Here is a 19783-nt window from a genome sequence, read left to right as displayed (position 1 = left end):
TGCCTACCCTACCTGGTCCTACCGTGGGTGTAGTAAGGTCTTGAGCGCTGATCATGTGGGCAGTATCCTTCTAACTATGGAATTGTTACTGTCCCTTGCCTCTGCCACTCATGAGTGACCTTTAAACCTTTAAATTGCCCAAAACTGCTATATTGTAGTTAGGAAAGGGGGAGGGGGGGTAATCTGTGTGCTTATCTATGTAGATATTTAGCCATTTTCTCTCTCTCTCTCTCTCTCTCTCTCTCTCTCTCTCTCTCTCTCTCTCTCTCTCTCTCTCTGTAGTGGGAGGAGAAAGGTGATCAAGGTAAGGGGAAGAATGATGTGAAAGACATTCAAATCGAAAAGGTCAAAGGTCAAGCATTGTATTCAGTGAGGTGATATGAGGAGGATTTCTAAATCTGTCCCAACAGAGGTTGAAATACCCCCACTCTCTTATCTCTTATCAGCTCAAGGAAAATCAAATCAAAACAATATGGTGGAGTCCAAAGGCCTCAACGGGAAGGAATTGTCCTCTTTGAAAATGCAGACATAAACTCGTTATCTGTGACGAGCATTGAATCATTAAGGTTTTGAAGCTCTTACTGTCCAAAGACTGATCGAAAGGATCACTTAAACTGCTGATTCTTCTTCTTAGATTCCAGCGTAAGGAAAGAAGGTCGAATTCTCTTAATCTCTTCCTCCTCCTCTCGTTAGGAAAGAGAGAAACGAGACCCACTTCTGGTCTTCAGGGGATGTCTTCAAAGGGCTCCCCCCCCCCAGATGCTGAAGCCTTGATGAGGATGGGGGGCTTAGGGATTAGCAGCTGGGCTAATGAACAGTGGGAACTACTTCCCATTGGACCTCGGTGCCCAGCTGTCGATCCAACTAAATCAGTCAGCACTTTCTCTTTTACTTTTGATTATTTCTTTTTTTCTCCCATCTCTTCCTTTTGGGCTCGATATTGTTGACGACTTTGGCATGTTCGATTTTACTTTGGATGCTGCTTTGGATTTGGCAGTGTGTGGGATGGACTGCATTCCATCTCAACCTGTGCCAATTTAGACGCCATCACCCTCTGGCAGACCCCATTGGGTGCAGACCAAGTCTGTTAAGAGTCGGGCTCCAGTGATCCGGTCTTAAGTCACCCATATTTGCGGGTAATGGGTGACGCCAGGCATTGGAGTCGACGGTGGGAGGGGCTAACTACCCCCACTGACCAGTGTACACCCACCTTAAGAGAGGCAGCCCCTCTCTAATAGAGGACTGGTCCCCGCTGAAGCCTCTTCTCGTGTTGGGCCACATGGGATAGGAGGACTGACATCCTCCGATAAGAGGTGGATAACCCGGCTTGCTCACAACCAAAAAACCCACCCCTCTGTTGACGACCTGGAAAATACAAACGTGGACCTCGGTACAGACAGCTCCAACTCGGGTTCTAACATTGTAACGTTAGAACCTTATTCACGTCATGTGAATAATAAAACGCTAGAGAAGAAGAGAGAGAGAGTGAAAAATGATGACAGTACAGAAAGATATAGAAAAGTAGAAGTATTACCTGGTCATTATGAAGTAGTGAATTATGAAAAAATTTTTATCTTGGAATTTGAAAACGGAAGAAATGAGCGTATAAATGTTTTTAAAGCTAATAGGGAAATAGTTACTTTATGTGGAGGGCAGCCAAAAATTTTACCCCAGGGAAATGGAAGTCTCTTGATAGAGACACTGTCCCCATTACAAGGTGAAAGGTTAAAAACACTTACAACATTGAATGGTCATAGCGTAAAATGCGTTTCGCACCCTACTTTCAACCAGAGTAGAGGTGTGATATATGCTCCAGAATTGTTGGATATAGAGGAAAAAGAAATAGAGGATGAACTGAAAAATCAAGGGAGTAGTTAAAGTAGTCAGAATGAGAAAGAGAGTTGGAGAACGTATCCCTCTTGCTACTCTGATTATAACATTTGATCAATGCCGATTACCAAATGTTATAAAAGCTGGTTGGCTATCTTTGAAGGTAAAACCATATATCCCTTCTCCATTGCGATGTTATCATTGCCAAATGTATGGCCATTTAAGCCAGAAATGTAAAGAAAAACTAAACAATAAGCCAGCTGTTTGTGCCAACTGTGGAAAAAGTAGTCATGGAGTATGCATAGAAAACCCTAATTGCATACATTGTGGGGAAGCACACCCAGCTACATCTAAAAGCTGTGTAAAGTTTATTTTTGAAAAAGAAATCCAGGCCATTAGGACCATGGAAAGGGTTACTTTTAAAGAGGCTCGTAAAAGAGCTCTTGAAAAGCAAATAAGACCAGGGCAACCTTTTTCAATGGTTCTGAAGAAAAACTTGCCAAACCACACAGACGAAAATTATATCTCTACTTCTAAGATAAAGAAACAAATGAAAGTAGTTAAAGAGGTTGAAAGTCCCATCAAAAATCTATATCCAGAAATTGTGGAAAAATCAAAACGGACACTTAAAGATCTGAAAATTATTCAAAAGCCAACTACTCCGATTTTAAACAATAGTACAAACCTCTCACAGGCCGTTTCCTTGCCTGATCTGATGGAGGTTGCACTCGAAACCAATTTACCTGGTGAACCCGTAGTGGGGAAGGTGCAAAAACCTGACAGATCACAACCTTTTAATCGAAAAAGAGAGAGACCTCCCTCCCTCTCTCCTCCTACCATAAGAAACATTAAAGTCACGACTTCCAATAAATATGATATCTTGTCTGCTGATGTTTCTGAACAACTAGAAGGTAAATTGAACCAATCAGAAATTCAAGTTGAGGTCCACCATCCTCCTCAACAATTAGATCAAAAGGACACAAAGAAAAAGAGAAACACAAAACCCACTATATCAAGATCCTCTCTAGAGTTACCTCCGGGAAACATTGTTAGATCAAATATTGCCAATGGGAAGACTTCATCTAAGGTGTCTTCCAAAAAAATAAAACATAGTTTTTTCCTCCATTCTGCAATGGAATTGCCAGGGTTTAAGGGCGAAATATGAACAACTTAAGCTCCTCATACGTGAGCACTCCCCTATAACAGTATGTCTACGAGAAAGCAAGCTCGATGCTAATACTCCCTGTCCTCGAGAGTATGTTAGCTATAGGACACCATATGATCAACGAGCAGGGAGCCATGGGGGAAGTCTTATATACGTTCGTCGAGATGTTCCCCAAATATCTTTGTCTATCTGTACCCCTCTGCAGGCAGTGGCTGTACAGATTGATATAGGGAGAAAATACACAATCTGTTCTCTTTACTTGTCTCCAAATGATAACATCTCATATGATAATATAGTAGAGGTGATTAAACAACTCCCACAACCCTTTCTCTTACTAGGAGACCTTAATAGTAGACATCCTTTATGGGGTGATGTTTTAGCAAATGCAAGGGGTAATATTATATCGTCAATTTTGGAGAATGAAGATGTCGGACTCCTCAATACAGGAGAGCCCACACATTTTCATGTACAGACAGGTACCTTGTCCTGCATTGTCCTATCAGTTGCAAGCTCTGTCTTCTCGATTTTAATTGGAGAACATTAGATGATTGGCATACTAGTGATCATGCACCAATCATTATAAACACCAACAATGGTCCACCTTTACAAAGATCACCTCGATGGAATCTTGATAAGGCGAACTGGAATAGATTTCGGGAGTTAAGTGAAATTGAAGGAAATGCAGAACAGTTTGAAAGTGTTGATGATGCCATAGACTTACTTAATGGAACTCTTCACACAGCAGGAGTGAATTCCATTCCCAAAACAACTGGGATATTCAGACGACGACCAGTCCCCTGGTGGTCGTCAGAACTAACTGCCCTGCACAGAGCCACAAGAAAGTCTTTAACTCGATTGCGGATGCGCCGTAATGAGGAGAATTTAGTCATATACAAGAAATGTAGAGCACAGTTTCGCCGTGCCATGAAAGAAGCTAGGCGCCAGTCTTGGATGTCCTTTGTTTCCTCCATTAACAGTAGAACACCAACATCATCTGTGTGGAGGAAAGTAAAAAAGATAGCAGGAAAATTCACCCCAAACCCACCACCAGTGTTAAAGGTAAATGGCCAGTATATGACTGGAGCAACCGAAGTTAGCAATGCCCTGGCTGACCATTTCTCAAATGTATCGTGCAAGTGTGAAGCAGCTCCTGGTCACCAGTATAGGAGCAATGAAGAAAAGAAAGTTTTAAACTTCGCAACAAGAAAGCAAGAGTCATACAATTCTCCTTTTACTGAAAGAGAATTTGATTCTGCTCTTGCTACTTGTAACAATACAGTCCCTGGACCCGATGGAATTCCATATGCAATGATTAAACATGTACCTTTTAATACAAAGTTATTTATTTTAAGCATTTTTAATAGAATATGGCATGATCATAGTTATCCAAGTGTTTGGGAACTAGCCATTATTTTAGCCTTTTTAAAACCCGGTAAGGACAAGTTTTTAGCAGCAAACTACCGACCTATTGCATTGACATCTTGTTTATGTAAAATCATGGAGAAGATGGTCAATGCAAGACTGATTTGGTACCTTGAAAAGAAGAATATTTTATCACCCATTCAATGTGGATTCAGGAAAATGCACTCAACGACTGATGTGCTGATACAACTTGAGTCCTCCATTTGTGAAGCCTTTGCTTCCAAACAGCACCATGTGACAGTTTTTTTTTTTATCTTGAAAAGGCATATGATACCACATGGAGATACGGTATACTTAAAAGAATCCATGAGTGCGGATTGAGAGGTGAGCTACCACTATTCATCCAGTCATTTCTTTCACATAGAGTTTTCCAAGTGAGAGTTGGGGAAGCTCTATCACAAAGTAAATGCCAGGAAGAAGGAGTTCCTCAGGGGAGTGTGCTGAGTGTAACCCTTTTTGCACTAGCAATTAATGGGGTATCCTCAGTCATTCCCCGGGATGTTCTTGCAACATTATTTGTGGATGATCTCTCCATATCATTTGCTGGAGCCAGAATGGCAATGGTTGAGAGAAAAATCCAACTCTCTATTGATAAAATTATCCATTGGGCCGATATGAATGTATTTAAGTTCTCAACAAGTAAAACTACAATTGTCCATTTCTGTCGTATACGGGGAGTACATCCAGACCCGGATATATACATCAAAGGTCAACGGATCCCATGTGCAAGTGAAGCCAAATTTTTAGGGTTGATATTTGATTGTAGGCTTACATGGGTTTCTCACTTAAAAACATTAAAAGCTAAATGTGTTGAAGCTATGAATCTTTTAAAAGTCTTGTCCCATACATCATGGGGGCAGACCGCAATACAATTTTAAAATTATACAAGGTCTTGATATTTTCCAAAATTAGTTATGGATGCGAAATATACTCCTCAGCAACCCCAAGCCGGTTAAAAATACTAGATTCAATACATCATGCTAGCATTAGATTGTCCACAGGAGCCTTTAGAACCTCCCCTATCACAAGTCTCCTTGTTGATGCTGTGGAGTTGCCTCTGGACCTTTACCGAATGTCCTCTATTATTCGGTATTGGTTTAGATTGCAAAGACTCCCCAATTCTTCAGCCTTTCAAACTGCAAGCCTTGTAAGGCACTCAACCTACTTTGAGTTGCACCCAAAATCTCCTCAACCTTTTGGGTTTCGGGTTAACCAATTATTAAACAATCTGGATATAATTAGAAATAAGGTGCTTCCATTCAAGGTATCATCAACGCCTCCATGGAAATTACCTGACATATCTTTTTGTAGATACTTTATTGGAGTTAAGAAGAATTTGACTGACTTAGAATCCAGGTCTCTTTTTATGGAACATGTTGAAGAACATAGAGGATCGACTTTTATATATACTGATGGCTCCAAATCTGATGCTGGCGTTGGATTTGGAGTACATAGTAATGATTTTAATTGTAGAGGTGCACTTCCTCTAACAGCTTCCATATTTACTGCCGAACTGTATGGCATATTAACCGCTATTGAGAAAATAGCTTTGGAAAAGGAGGGTAATTTTACAATTTTTAGTGATGCAAGGAGTGTTCTTCAAGCTTTAGAAGTTTTTAATTCTAGTAACCCTCTAGTTTTAAAGATTTTAGAATGGTTTTTTATTATTGGACGGAAAGGTATAACTGTTCGATTTTGTTGGGTTCCAGCACATGTAGGTGTGTCTGGGAATGAGAAGGCAGATTTACTGGCGAAGAATGCGGCATCCGAGTTGCTACCAAGGAGGTATCCCATTCCATGTAACGATTTCCTACCTTACATCAAGAAATTGGTTTGTGATAAATGGCAACAGCACTGGGATAGTCAAGATGGCAATAAAATGAGGGAAGTAACAAATATCATATCACCTTGGAGGTATAACATGATTCCCCGAAAATGGGAGACGACTCTTTATCGTCTCCGTATTGGTCACACACGGTTGACACACGAGTTTATGCTGAAGGGCCAACACCAACCGTATTGCGAGGACTGCTTAGTACCTTTAACAGTGAGGCATTTGTTGACCGAATACCCTAATTTTACTAACTTAAGAAATAGATATCTGTTTGAGGCTCGAGGTGAGGATGGCAGGTTTATCCTTGCCAAGATTCTTGGACATGATGTGTCTTACTATGCGAACGGAATTTTTAGATTTATTTCAGAAGCAGGTCTTCTGAAAACTATTTAACTATTGTAATGACTTCTTAATGTTTATGGTTTTAATCAAATTTTCTTTTAATTTTCATATACAGTAAATGGTATCGGCGTCAATGACCTTAGATGTCAGGATGCCAGAAAACTTTCAATCAATCAATCAATCAAAGGGCTCCGGAGCTTAGATTCTTCTTTTAGATGTTTCCCACCTCCGAGGATTCCCTCGGAAGGACATTTTACCCACAGAAGTTCGTATTGCAGTTAGACTCTGGGTTAAAAGACTTCTGGGGAAACTCATAATAATACTAGTACTAGCAATGGTACTGGAACTGGTAGGCTACTGGTATCAGTTGGCTATCAGTTCCAGTACCAGTGCCAGTACTAATACTAGTACTAGTAATGGTACTGGTATCATTACCAGTACTAGAACCAATACCAGTACAGATACTAGTACTAGTACTAATACTAATACTAGTACTAGTACTAGGTACTAGTATTGATACTAGTTACTAGTATTAGTATTAGTACTAGGTACTAGTACTGGCTAGTACCTAGTACTAGTACTAATACTAGTACTAGTATTAGTACTAGCTAGTACCTAGTACTAGTACTAATACTAGTACTAATACTAATACTAATTCTAGTACTAGTACCTAGTACTAACTAGTACCTAGTATTAATACTAATACTACCTAGTATTAATACTAATACTACCTAGTACTAATGCTAGTACCTAGTACTAATACTAGTAATACTACCTAGTACTAATGCTAGTACCTAGTACTAATACTAGTACTAGTATTTGTACTAACTAGTACCTAGTACTAACTAGTACCTAGTACTAATACTAGTACCTAGTACTAATACTAGTACCTAGTACTAATACTAGTACCTAGTACTAGTACTAGTATTTGTACTAGCTAGTACCTAGTACTAGTACTAGTACTAATACTAATACTAATACTAGTACTAGTACCTAGTACTAACCAGTACCCAGTACTAATACTAGTACCTAGTACTAATACTAGTATCTAGTACTAATGCTAGTACCTAGTACTAGTACTAGTACTAATACTAGTACCTAGTACTAATACTAATACTAATACTGTTATAGTTACTGGTACGAGTACTAGTACCAGTACTAATACTAGTACCTAGTACTAGTACTAGTACTATTACTTAGTACTAATACTATTACTAGTACCTAGTACTAATACTAGTACTAGTACCTAGTACTAGTACCTAGTACTAGTACCTAGTACTAGTACCTAGTACTAATACTAGCACTAGTACCTAGTACTAATACTAGTACCTAGTACTAGTACCAAGTAATAATACTAGTACTAGTACCAAGTACTAATACTAGTACTAGTACCAATACTAGTACTAATACTAGTACTAGTACCAATACTAGTACTAATACTAATACTGTTTGTGGTACTGGTACTGGGTACTAGTATTAGTATTAGTACCAGTACTAGTACTAGTACTAATACTAGTACTAGTACCTAGTACTAGTACCTAGTACTAATATTACTACCTAGCCTAGTACTAATACTGTTTGTGGCACTGGTACTGGTACCAGTACTAGTATTAGTACCATTACTGGTACTGGTACCAGTACTAGTATTAGTACCAGTACTAGTACTACTATTAGTAAAAGTACTTGTGCTGGTACTAGTACTTGTAATGGTACCAGTACCAGCACTAGTACCAGTACAAGTACTATTATTAGTACCAGTATAAGTGCTATTACAAGAACTAGTACAAGTACTATTACTTGTACAAGTACTATTACTAGTAAAAGTACTATTACTTGTTCAAGTACTATTACTAGTAAAAGTACTATTACTTTTTCAAGTACTATTACTAGTACCAGTACAAGTAAAAGTACTATTACTTGTTCAAGTACTATTACTAGTACCAGTACAAGTACTATTACTAGTACCAGTACAAGTACTATTACTAGTACCAGTACAAGTACTATTACTAGTACCAGTACAAGTACTATTACTAGTACCAGTACCAGTACTATTACTAATACTATTACTAGTACCAGTACAAGTACTATTACTTGTACAAGTACTATTACTTGTACAAGTACTATTACTTGTACAAGTACTATTACTTGTACAAGTACTATTACTAGTACCAGTACAAGTACTATTACTAGTACCAGTACAAGTACTATTACTAGTACCAGTACCAGTACTATTACTAGTACTATTACTAGTACCAGTACAAGTACTATTACTTGTACAAGTACTATTACTTGTACAAGTACTATTACTAGTACAAGTACTAGTACCAGTACAAGTACTATTACTTGTTCAAGTTCTATTACTAGTACAAGTACTATTACTAGTACAAGTACTATTACTTGTTCAAGTACTATTACTAGTACAAGTACTATTACTAGTTCAAGTACTATTACTAGTACAAGTACTATTACTAGTACAAGTACTACTACTAGTACAAGTACTATTACTAGTACAAGTACAATTACTTGTTCAAGTACAATTACTTGTTCAAGTACTATTACTAGTACAAGTACTACTACTAGTACAAGTACTATTACTAGTACAAGTACTATTACTTGTTCAAGTACTATTACTAGTACAAGTACTATTACTTGTTCAAGTACTATTACTAGTACAAGTACTATTACTAGTACAAGTACTATTACTAGTACAAGTACTATTACTAGTACAAGTATTATTACTTGTTCAAGTACTATTACTAGTACAAGTACTACTACTACTACAAGTACTATTACTAGTACAAGTACTATTACTAGTACAAGTACTACTTCTAGTACAAGTACTACTACTAGTACAAGTACTATTACTAGTACAAGTACTACTACTAGTACTATTACTATTACAAGTACTATTACTATTACAAGTACTATTACTAGTACAAGTACTATTATTTGTTCAAGTACTATTACTAGTACAAGTACTATTACTAGTACAAGTACTACTGCTAGTACTATTACAAGTACTATTACTATTACAAGTACTATTACTAGTACAAGTACTATTACTAGTACAAGTACTATTACTAGTACAAGTACTATAACTTGTTCAAGTACTATTACTAGTACAAGTACTATTACTTGTTCAAGTACTATTACTAGTACAAGTACTACTACTAGTACAAGTACTACTAGTACAAGTACTACTACTAGTTCAAGTACTATTACTAGTACAAGTACTATTACAAGTACTATTACTAGTACAAGTAATCAATCGAAATTCCCGCCATTTGACTCCACCTACGACTACGTCAAATTGGAGGGAGAGGAGAAAACTCGCGGGCGAATGAATGTAGTTCCAGACGTGAACGTTTAGAGCCAAAAAGGGAAACCGCCTGGTAGGAAGGCACTGAGACTAATAAAATCAATTGCTGGTAATTTAAGATTAGGAAAAATAACGTCATTCTATTGTAACATGATAAAAAAATCCAATCTAGAAATTTAGGTTCATGACAAATTGCGCCAAAAAGGTGACGTCGGAGGTTGCAAGGCTAGCTCGTCCTCTTTGATCCAACGTCCCCAACCAAAGTAAGTCCCTTCTAATTGTTATCTCTCCTCTCTACCTTGTGTACCAGGTTGGTTGTAGTAGAAGTTTGTGTGCAAGACGTTTAGTTTTTTATATCGCAGTTTAGAGTAGAGATCCTTGTGATTGGGGATCTGAATCCTGAGTTAAATAAGAATAGGGATATTTGGTGTGTGATTCGTTGTGTATTGAATTCGAATTGGCACTATTTTCAGTTTGTTAATGAGTCCGGTGTGGACTTTGTGCTTGAAGAGCACATGCTACATTACCTAGGGTCAGTCTTGTTTTTCAGTAAGTCTTGTGAATGCTCAAGAATGTTGTTTGTCTTTATCAGAGTTTATTTTTGTAATAAAATTGTAAATTTTATCGCCGTATTTTAGTTAACTCCTGGAAAGTTTTGGGAATCTTGCCTCTTCAAGGCCTTGCGATCCGCCCAGTACATCGGGCAGATTTAATAAACTGGTGAAAATCACAACATTTGGTCCTTCGAACCGGATCGCAAGCGCTTCCCAGAGCCGGACAGGACTAATTTAAAATATGAGCTTTTGAGAGAGAGAGAGAGAGAGAGAGAGAGAGAGAGAGAGAGAGAGAGAGAGAGAGAGAGAGAGAGAGACGAACAATTAAGGTCCTCTACGTCCCGATGTGCGATCGCCCACGTGGGTCAGTTCTTTGAGTCCCTTCTTAACGTTAAATTATCCTTTTTTCCTTGCCTTGCCCAACCCCCCCAAACGTAAAGTAAAGTAATTAAGATGGCTGTGTCCACGATCGTGCATATCGAGGCGTCGATGGGCCTACTGGAGGATTTACTGAGCGAAACGCAAAGGGCGCTGATAGAGACTTACTCCGAGTCCGTTTACCAGAATTTGGTAACGGAGTTGCAGGCAGAGGTCCGACAGCTTAAAGAGCTATACAAGAGCCAGCGCGTTAAGCTAGAAACTAGTTTCGAAGCCCGAATTAGGCATATGTTAGGTGAAGCGACACGCGCTTCCACTCTATTGTACAATAGAATAGATAAAGTGAAAGGCCCTTCAACGGGGAATGTTACCCTCCCCAGGTTGAAGCCGCTGCCTCTCCCCACGTTTGAAGGGGAAGTGCAAGAGTACGCATCGTACCGTGAACTATTCACGATCCACGTGGATCGAAGAGCTGATTTAGACGAAGTGTCTAAATTCACATATTTATTGGGGACGTTGGGCAAAGAGCCGCTTAGGATCATCAAATCTCTAAGTGCAACCGCCGCGAACTATAGTGTAGCATTAGACCTATTAGATAAGCAGTATGGCAACGTGCACCAGACACTCGTGATTCTGCACCGTAAGTTAGCAAACATCTTTGTGCCGTCACTAAACCCAGTAGAACTCAAAAGGTTCCGTTTTGAGTTGACCATCATTATTGAACAAATCAAAAGACTTAGTACCAATGACTTAGGCCAGGGCATGGTCATGAGCCTCATTAATCAAAAACTTTCGGAGGGAAAACTATACCGCAAAGTGGTAGAGCATTTGAGGAAATGCGACTATACGTTGGACGAGTTTTTTGAGGCAATAGATTTTATTGTAAGAATGTTAGAAGACGATGCGTTGCAGAAAGGCGACAGTCTTGAGAGTGACAAAAGACCAGACAGTAGTGTAAGACCGAAAACCCATCCCATCCACCATAATTCCTGCCCATTTTGTAGCGAACGGCATCCGCCTCACGGATGTCGCCAAGTGACTGACGCAGCTGCTAGACGTCGCATTTTACTAAAAAGGGGTCTTTGTTTTAATTGCACGAAATCAGGCCATCGTAGCGATAAATGTCCCGTTTCAAATTCCTGTAGAAACTGTAATGCTAACCACCACACTGCAATTTGCGATGCGGGTAGACCGCAATCAATCCCTAGTCCTAATAATAGTCAATCAACAACGTCCCGCCCCGTAGTAAATGCGACGCCTGCGCAGAACCAATCTGCCCCCCGTCCATCCAAAGTTAAAGTAGAATCTAAACCATGCACAAGCGCAAAGATCGCGCAGAGGTCTGATGTGGACCTCCCATGCACTATCTTGCCAATAGCCATGGCAGGTATTCAACAAAGGCAAGGTAGTAAGCGAGTCCGCCTATTTCTCGACTCAGGAAGCCAGAGGAGCTTCATCTCTGCAAAAATTGCCCGTCAATTAGGCCTACCGGTGGTAGGAAGAGTATCCTTGAATATAGCTCCGTTTGGTTCCGAGGAAATAAGCGGACAATACGATGTAGTAAGTTGCAGGGTTGAAATGGGGAAAAGAATCGTGCGTATGAAGTTGGTGGCACACGAACACGTGGACGTCCCGATACATAACGTGGGTTATGTAAAAGTCAGACAGCATCTGTTGACCAAGGGAGTCACGTTAGCTGATCCAGCAAACCAATCAGATACCATGAAGAACGTTCACATATTAGTTGGGGCTGATTATTTTAGCTATTTTGTCATAGGTGTAGAAAAAGTAGATGGGATAAATCTTTTCTTAACGCATAATGGTATGTCCCCGTACGGGAAGGTGCCACAGTGGCTGTTCCAAGGGGAAAAGGTCTAACAAGTAAGAACGTTGAGAGTGTGCAGAATCACGGATGAGCCATATCTGTATGATGTAGATGAGTGGTGGCGATTAGACCGCGTTGGTATCGCCCCATCTGAGCAATACACTGTTCGCGAGGCCGAGGCCGTGCGAAAGGTATCGCAAAGCGTTGTAAGAAAACCTGAGGGATATCAGGTTAGCCTACCATTCGGGTCGGATGCTAGGCCAGAAACAAATTATCGTAACGCTGTGGCGCAGTTGGAGTCGTTGCAGACAAAATTCAGAAAGGATAGGGAATATCTTGAACAATATCAGGGAGTGATAGATAAGTATCTCGAAGCAGGTTTTATATCAGAAGTGAAAAATCCCGTAGTGGAAGGTTATTACATGCCACACTTTGGTGTTAAGAAAGACAGCCGTACCACCCCCCTTAGAATCGTGTTCAATGCCTCTGCCAAGTCACAAGGTTGCAAGTCCTTGAATGAATGTCTTTTACCTGGGCCCAATTTGGTAGAAGTAGCATATAGTTTAATTATAAGGTTTAGGTTGAATCGATATGCCATGTTAGCCGACATAAGTAAAGCATTCCATCGTGTTTTGTTAGATCCTCGTGATGCCAAATACACACGATTTCTGTGGCGCAAGGCAGCTGGTCGAGCGCTTACCTTCGCCTTTAGAGTCGTGGTGTTCGGCATCACAGCTAGTCCATTTTTGCTACAACAAATATTAAATTGTCATTTTAAAGAGGAAGGGCGCCCAGATTTAGTAAAATCCTTTTATGTCGATAATTATCTGGCCACGTTTGAAGATATAGAACATATGAGGCGAGAGCATGAGTCTGTACATAACATCTTAAAAGGGGCGGGTATGCCCTTAGAAGGGTGGGCCAGCAATCACTTGGCCTTCGATAGCGAGAAACAGTGGAGTGAGCCTGTGAGTGTGAACGTGCTCGGGCTGCGATGGGCCCGGGACGTGGACAGATTGTGTGTGAAAGAAAGCAAAAGGATCTGTGAGTTGGGGGAGGGATGGGTGCCCACGAAGCGTAGGGTACTTTCCCTATTAGTCTCTATATATGATCCGATAGGTTTGATAAGCCCATTATTTGTAAGGGGAAAGCTTTTCCTTCAACAACTATGGGAGGATAATGTAGGTTGGGATGATGTTTTAGGAAAAGAGAGGGCTAAAGAGGCAAGTGAATTGTTGAATGATTTGAAAGCGGTGAGCGACATCACCTTTCAAAGATCAATAGGAAAAAGAGGCTTACAACTTCATGTGTTCACTGATGCCAGCAGTAAGGCATATGGAGCAGTAGCATATACTAGGGACGAATGCAATCGGGTAAGTCTGGTAACGAGTAAAACCCGGATCACTCCGAAAGGGATGAGCAAGCTGACGATCCCTAAGCTAGAGTTGCTGGCCTTGTTGTTAGGCAGCAGACTAGCAAGAACGCTCAAGGATCTGATCGAGCCACGGGAAATAGTAATGTGGACCGACAGTAAGGTAACGTTGGCATGGGTAGCATTGCCCGATGCCAGGTCTAATAAAAATGTGTTTGTTTCTAACAGAGTGGCAGAAATTAATTTTATTCAGCAGGTTTGTAGTTTCAGTCTGAACCATGTCCCTAGTCAGCAGAACCCTGCCGATATCCTATCCCGAGGTGCAACGGCTCAACAATTGCAAGCTAACCCCCTGTGGAGGAACGGTCCAGAATTCCTCAGGACCACGGGAAAGCCTGTTCCTTGCGAGGAGGAAGATCTACTACATCAAACTCACGTAGTAGCGGCGGTGCAGGAGTTGAGGGAGGAGATGTGTCCTACCCCCCCCCCCCCAGGCGAGATTTGGGACGTCCTGAAAAGGGAAGTAGGGTTCCAATTCTTGTTACGAGTAGCCAGACTAGTTTTGAAGTTTGCTAAGATAGAACGGCATCCGTTCAGTATTGTTGTAAAATTAGAGCAAAAACATTATTTGCCCACTGTTTATGCCTACTTAGAGGGCGGAGTCAGACCCCCTCGTGAAGTTGCTAATTTTGCTAGACAATTGAATTTAGTTTTGGTAGATAATCTCATCTGCACCAGGGGACGAGTGTCCCATGTAGGAGAAACTGATCATTTAATTCTCTTGCCAGCCAAAGGGCATTTGGTTAGGATGTATCTAAATTATTTACATCAGTTACATTTGCATTGTGGGGTGAATACTCTAATAGGTATCTTTCGACAGAAATGTTGGGTGGCGGGTCTACGTTCCATTGCGAAGCGAACCGTGCGGCAATGCCCTGAATGCAAGCTAGCCTTCCAGCCTCTAACGAGACAGCCACCACCACCCCCCCTGCCAAAGGAAAGGATCACCCTCACAAAACCGTTCACGGCGGTCGGAGTGGACCACACAGCAGCAATTCACACGGAGACACGGCCCGGGTATATACTTATCGTAACTTGCATGGCCAGCAGAGCCGTGTACCTTGACTTCTGTCCCTCTTTGGAAGCAGAAGAATTCGTGTTGGCACTTAGACGGTTTAGCGCCACCCACGGTGCCCCACAGCTCATCATGTCCGATAACCATCAAACCTTCAAGGCTGCCAGCCACCTCCTGCAGGGACTTTATGAAGAGGATGAAGTCCAGCAGTTCCTGAGGAAAACTGGCATAAAGTGGCGGTTTCAGACGCCCCGTGCACCTTGGAAAGGTGGGTTCTTCGAGCGTTTGATAGGAGTAACGAAACGGACCCTCCAGATAGCCCTCGGAAAGAAGTACCTGCCGGACGCCCACGTGCTAACCCTCGTGAAAGAAGCAGAAGCAGTGGTGAATAATCGACCGCTTATGTACAGCGGTGACGAGCGCGAGGATGAAGTCCTCACCCCCTCCCATTTGATAAGAGGACACCAAGTCCACCTCATGGCCCCAATCTTACCGGACGACCATCTCAACGCAACCTTCACCTCTCGGAAGCTACGTGATCGTTACGTAAGATTGACAGATTCACTCAAAGCTTTTAGGGAACGCTGGAGAAGGGAATACTTGAGTGCCTTGAGAGCCCGGCACGACTGTCGGCCCGGGGAACCCTCCAAGCTGCACCCCGGAGACATCGTGCTAGTTAAGCAGGACAATAAGAAGAGAGCGACTTGGCCTCTGGGACGTGTCGTGGAGACGTATCCTGACGACGACGGAGTCGTACGATCGGCGAAAGTGTTGTTTGAGGGTGTCGAATCGCTGCGAGCTGTCAGCCACCTGGTTCCCCTAGAAATAGCCCCCTCTGAGGATGACCATGAAGGAGACGACGGCGATGACGGAGAACAGGGTGCGTACAGTTCGACAGCCGGAATGCCAGGGATAGCGGAGACGTCTGGGAACGACCAGGGTATGGCAACAGCTACGACAACTCAACAACCAGCCACAGGAACGGACGACAACGACGAGGAAGGTGAGAACTATGCAGTTAGTGAAAGAAGTGAAAATGAAAATGAAACAGAGCAGACGAACGCACAAGGACGTTCTGCACGCCCATTGAGAAGGGCTGCCGCGAAACAGCGAGAACTAATGGACTGTCTGCTGAAAAGTGACGATATATAAAAAGTAGCTGTAAACTGTAAGTGAAAAGGGGGCGTGTCCTATCTGGAAGGTAGGGAGGGTGGAGTTTGTGAGGTGTGCGTGAATCTGCGGAGGTTGGAAGTGCTTAGGGGTGGAGAACGGGGACGGAATGGTCTCTCGTGCGTACAGACCGAGCGTTGCACAGAACCAACCCCTCCCTCTTGTACTCCATTAAGTAACAGCCTGCATGTAGCAGCGCTATAGAAGTCTCGATTATTGTGAGTTGAGACAGACTGAATTTGAATTGTCATGTATGTATTTCTGCCATTTCTTGAATTGTCTTAGGCCCATTGCCTAATTGTCTTTGCACTTGAATTATTATGTTTGCATTTCTGCCATTTCTTGAATTGTCTTAGGCCCATTGCCTAATTGTCTTTGCACTTGAATTATTATGTTTGCATTTCTGCCATTTCTTGAATTGTCTTAGGCCCAATTGCCTAATTGCCTTAGAGCTTGAATTTTATGCATTGCCATTGCCATTTTCTGTTTGTTTTAGGCCCATTGCCTAATTGCTTGCCATTTGAATTCCGTAAAATGTGTGTACATTATCACTTATTTCTGCTGTTCCTTATGTGTATTACACGAGTGCTTTAGAATTGCTAGGCCCATTGCCTAATTTGATCTGTTGTATGACTGTATATTATTGATTGTGTTTATTACCCCGGGGTAACATTGCTGTTGTATATTGTGCGTACTCTGTTCGAGTCGTTGCGGAGCGCTACGCAGCGAGCCTAACAGAGTCTCGGAGTAAGCCACTCCCCTCACCCCGAGTCTAGCTCCATCCAATTGACCGACGTTTCATCGCTCCTTATTTTGGGGCGTGGAGGATGTCGGGAATTTCGACCCGATCAATCGAAATTCCCGCCATTTGACTCCACCTACGACTACGTCAAATTGGAGGGAGAGGAGAAAACTCGCGGGCGAATGAATGTAGTTCCAGACGTGAACGTTTAGAGCCAAAAAGGGAAACCGCCTGGTAGGAAGGCACTGAGACTAATAAAATCAATTGCTGGTAATTTAAGATTAGGAAAAATAACGTCATTCTATTGTAACATGATAAAAAAATCCAATCTAGAAATTTAGGTTCATGACAAATTGCGCCAAAAAGGTGACGTCGGAGGTTGCAAGGCTAGCTCGTCCTCTTTGATCCAACGTCCCCAACCAAAGTAAGTCCCTTCTAATTGTTATCTCTCCTCTCTACCTTGTGTACCAGGTTGGTTGTAGTAGAAGTTTGTGTGCAAGACGTTTAGTTTTTTATATCGCAGTTTAGAGTAGAGATCCTTGTGATTGGGGATCTGAATCCTGAGTTAAATAAGAATAGGGATATTTGGTGTGTGATTCGTTGTGTATTGAATTCGAATTGGCACTATTTTCAGTTTGTTAATGAGTCCGGTGTGGACTTTGTGCTTGAAGAGCACATGCTACATTACCTAGGGTCAGTCTTGTTTTTCAGTAAGTCTTGTGAATGCTCAAGAATGTTGTTTGTCTTTATCAGAGTTTATTTTTGTAATAAAATTGTAAATTTTATCGCCGTATTTTAGTTAACTCCTGGAAAGTTTTGGGAATCTTGCCTCTTCAAGGCCTTGCGATCCGCCCAGTACATCGGGCAGATTTAATAAACTGGTGAAAATCACAACAACAAGTACTATTACTTGTTCAAGTACTATTACTAGTACAAGTACTACTACTAGTACAAGTACTATTACTAGTACAAGTACTATTACTTGTTCAAGTACTATTACTAGTACAAGTACTACTACTAGTACAAGTACTACTACTAGTTCAAGTACTATTACTAGTACAAGTACTATTACAAGTACTATTACTAGTACAAGTACTATTACTTGTTCAAGTACTATTACTAGAACAAGTACTATTACTAGTACAAGTACTATAACTTGTTCAAGTACTATTACTAGTACAAGTACTATTACTAGTACAAGTACTATAACTTGTTCAAGTACTATTACTAGTACAAGTACTATTACTAGTACCAGTACTATTACTAGTACCAGTACGAGTACTATTACCAGTACCAGTACAAGTACTAGTCCTGGTACTGATACCAGTACCCCTACCAATACTATATTTTATCAGTACAGTTGAATTAATCTTCCGAATTATAACTTGGATTTAGTCTCTCTCTCTCTCTCTCTCTCTCTCTCTCTCTCTCTCTCTCTCTCTCTCTCTCTCTCTCTCTCTCTCTCAATTTATTCTCCCAACAGCAAATTAACAAATAATGATGAAGAGATTAATGTACTATTAATTACGAAACTCTTGGATAGAGAAGGAAGTTCTCTCAGGGTACATGATTGAACAGTATTTAATCTGGCGTCACAAATACCTGGGTTTGATGGTAATCAAAGTCTTCATTTCCTTTTTATGAGAGAATCTGTTGTTTCTGGAATTGAATTGGGAAGAGACTTGTGTTTGTGGAGAGATAGAAAACTCATTACTTTCCTTGATCTCTCTCTCTCTCTCTCTCTCTCTCTCTCTCTCTCTCTCTCTCTCTCTCTCTCTCTCTCTCTCTCTCTCTCTCTCTTCTTGAGTAGACTTTCTCTACACAATCAGAGGAACAAACCAATTATATTTCTCTTCATTTTGACCAAAGGAATCACTTTTCAAGTCTGTGGTTGCCTACTTTCTTGAAACCTCTATGACTTGCAATATGTGGGTCAGGAGTTCAACACCTGCTTAGTCCCTATAGCTTCCAGCAGTGATTATAATTTCACTTTCCATCTGAGATAGCGATGGGAGGTTTGGGGGAGCCTATAGGTATGTCTCTATGTGCTGAGTCATCAGCAGCCATTCCCTGCGCCCTCCTGGTCCTAGCATGGGTGGAGAGGTGCCCTGGACATTGTCCTGTGAGAGGTACGAAAAGGGAGAGCGAGTGGCTTGCTGAAAAGGATCGTTTGAGAATCTGAGAGAGGAAGATTCTTTAGAGGAAACCATGTCACTCTTTCTATGATCGAATGAAGGAACCCTGACAATGAGGGTTCTGCCCTGGGGCAGGGAGGCCATTCAGTGCCGGTAGAGCATAACTTGTGTTATCCTTGTGTTATTATGTTCTTATGTTATGTTATGATTTCATAATATTGTCAATCAATGTTTGTCCTAAGACACAGACTTCCCACCTGAGGTTCAATTGTGACTCTCACTGGAGACACCACAAGTAAAGATCTCATTCCTCTGATCAGTTTCTCTGTGTTGGAAGTGTTGCAATGGAAGAGGCGTAAAATAAAGCAACATTGAAGGACATTGCAAAACAGGATCAGATTCAGCATAAATTATTCCGTAAAGTCGAAGTCTCGCATCATTTTAACAAGGTTTTGATAGTTAAATTGGTCTCTGGCCTGATATTATCAAGGAGAACAAAAGGAACAGTATTTTTTCATGTTTTTTTTTCTTCCTTTTTGCGAAGAATCAACAAAAATTATATTATCAGTAGTTGGGTGAGAGGAACTGTTGGCTAGTTCCATGTGTAGCTAATGTAATGG

The 19783-nt window shown here is 41.1% G+C and overlaps 1 protein-coding gene across 1 annotated transcript; it reads left to right on the top strand.

The window, feature by feature from the left end:
* Positions 1-6927: 6927 nt before the first annotated feature.
* Positions 6928-18392, top strand: LOC137633754 (uncharacterized). The gene is made up of 4 exons (XM_068366000.1): positions 6928-7097; positions 9252-9853; positions 16783-16822; positions 17960-18392. The coding sequence occupies exons 1-4, from the start codon at positions 6928-6930 to the stop codon at positions 18390-18392; spliced, it is 1245 nt and encodes a 414-aa protein (XP_068222101.1).
* Positions 18393-19783: the final 1391 nt, after the last annotated feature.

The sequence above is a fragment of the Palaemon carinicauda genome, chromosome 43, assembly GCF_036898095.1.
Source record: "Palaemon carinicauda isolate YSFRI2023 chromosome 43, ASM3689809v2, whole genome shotgun sequence".
Taxonomy (NCBI): Eukaryota; Metazoa; Arthropoda; class Malacostraca; order Decapoda; family Palaemonidae; genus Palaemon; species Palaemon carinicauda.
This window is presented reverse-complemented; position numbering and strand designations above follow the sequence as displayed.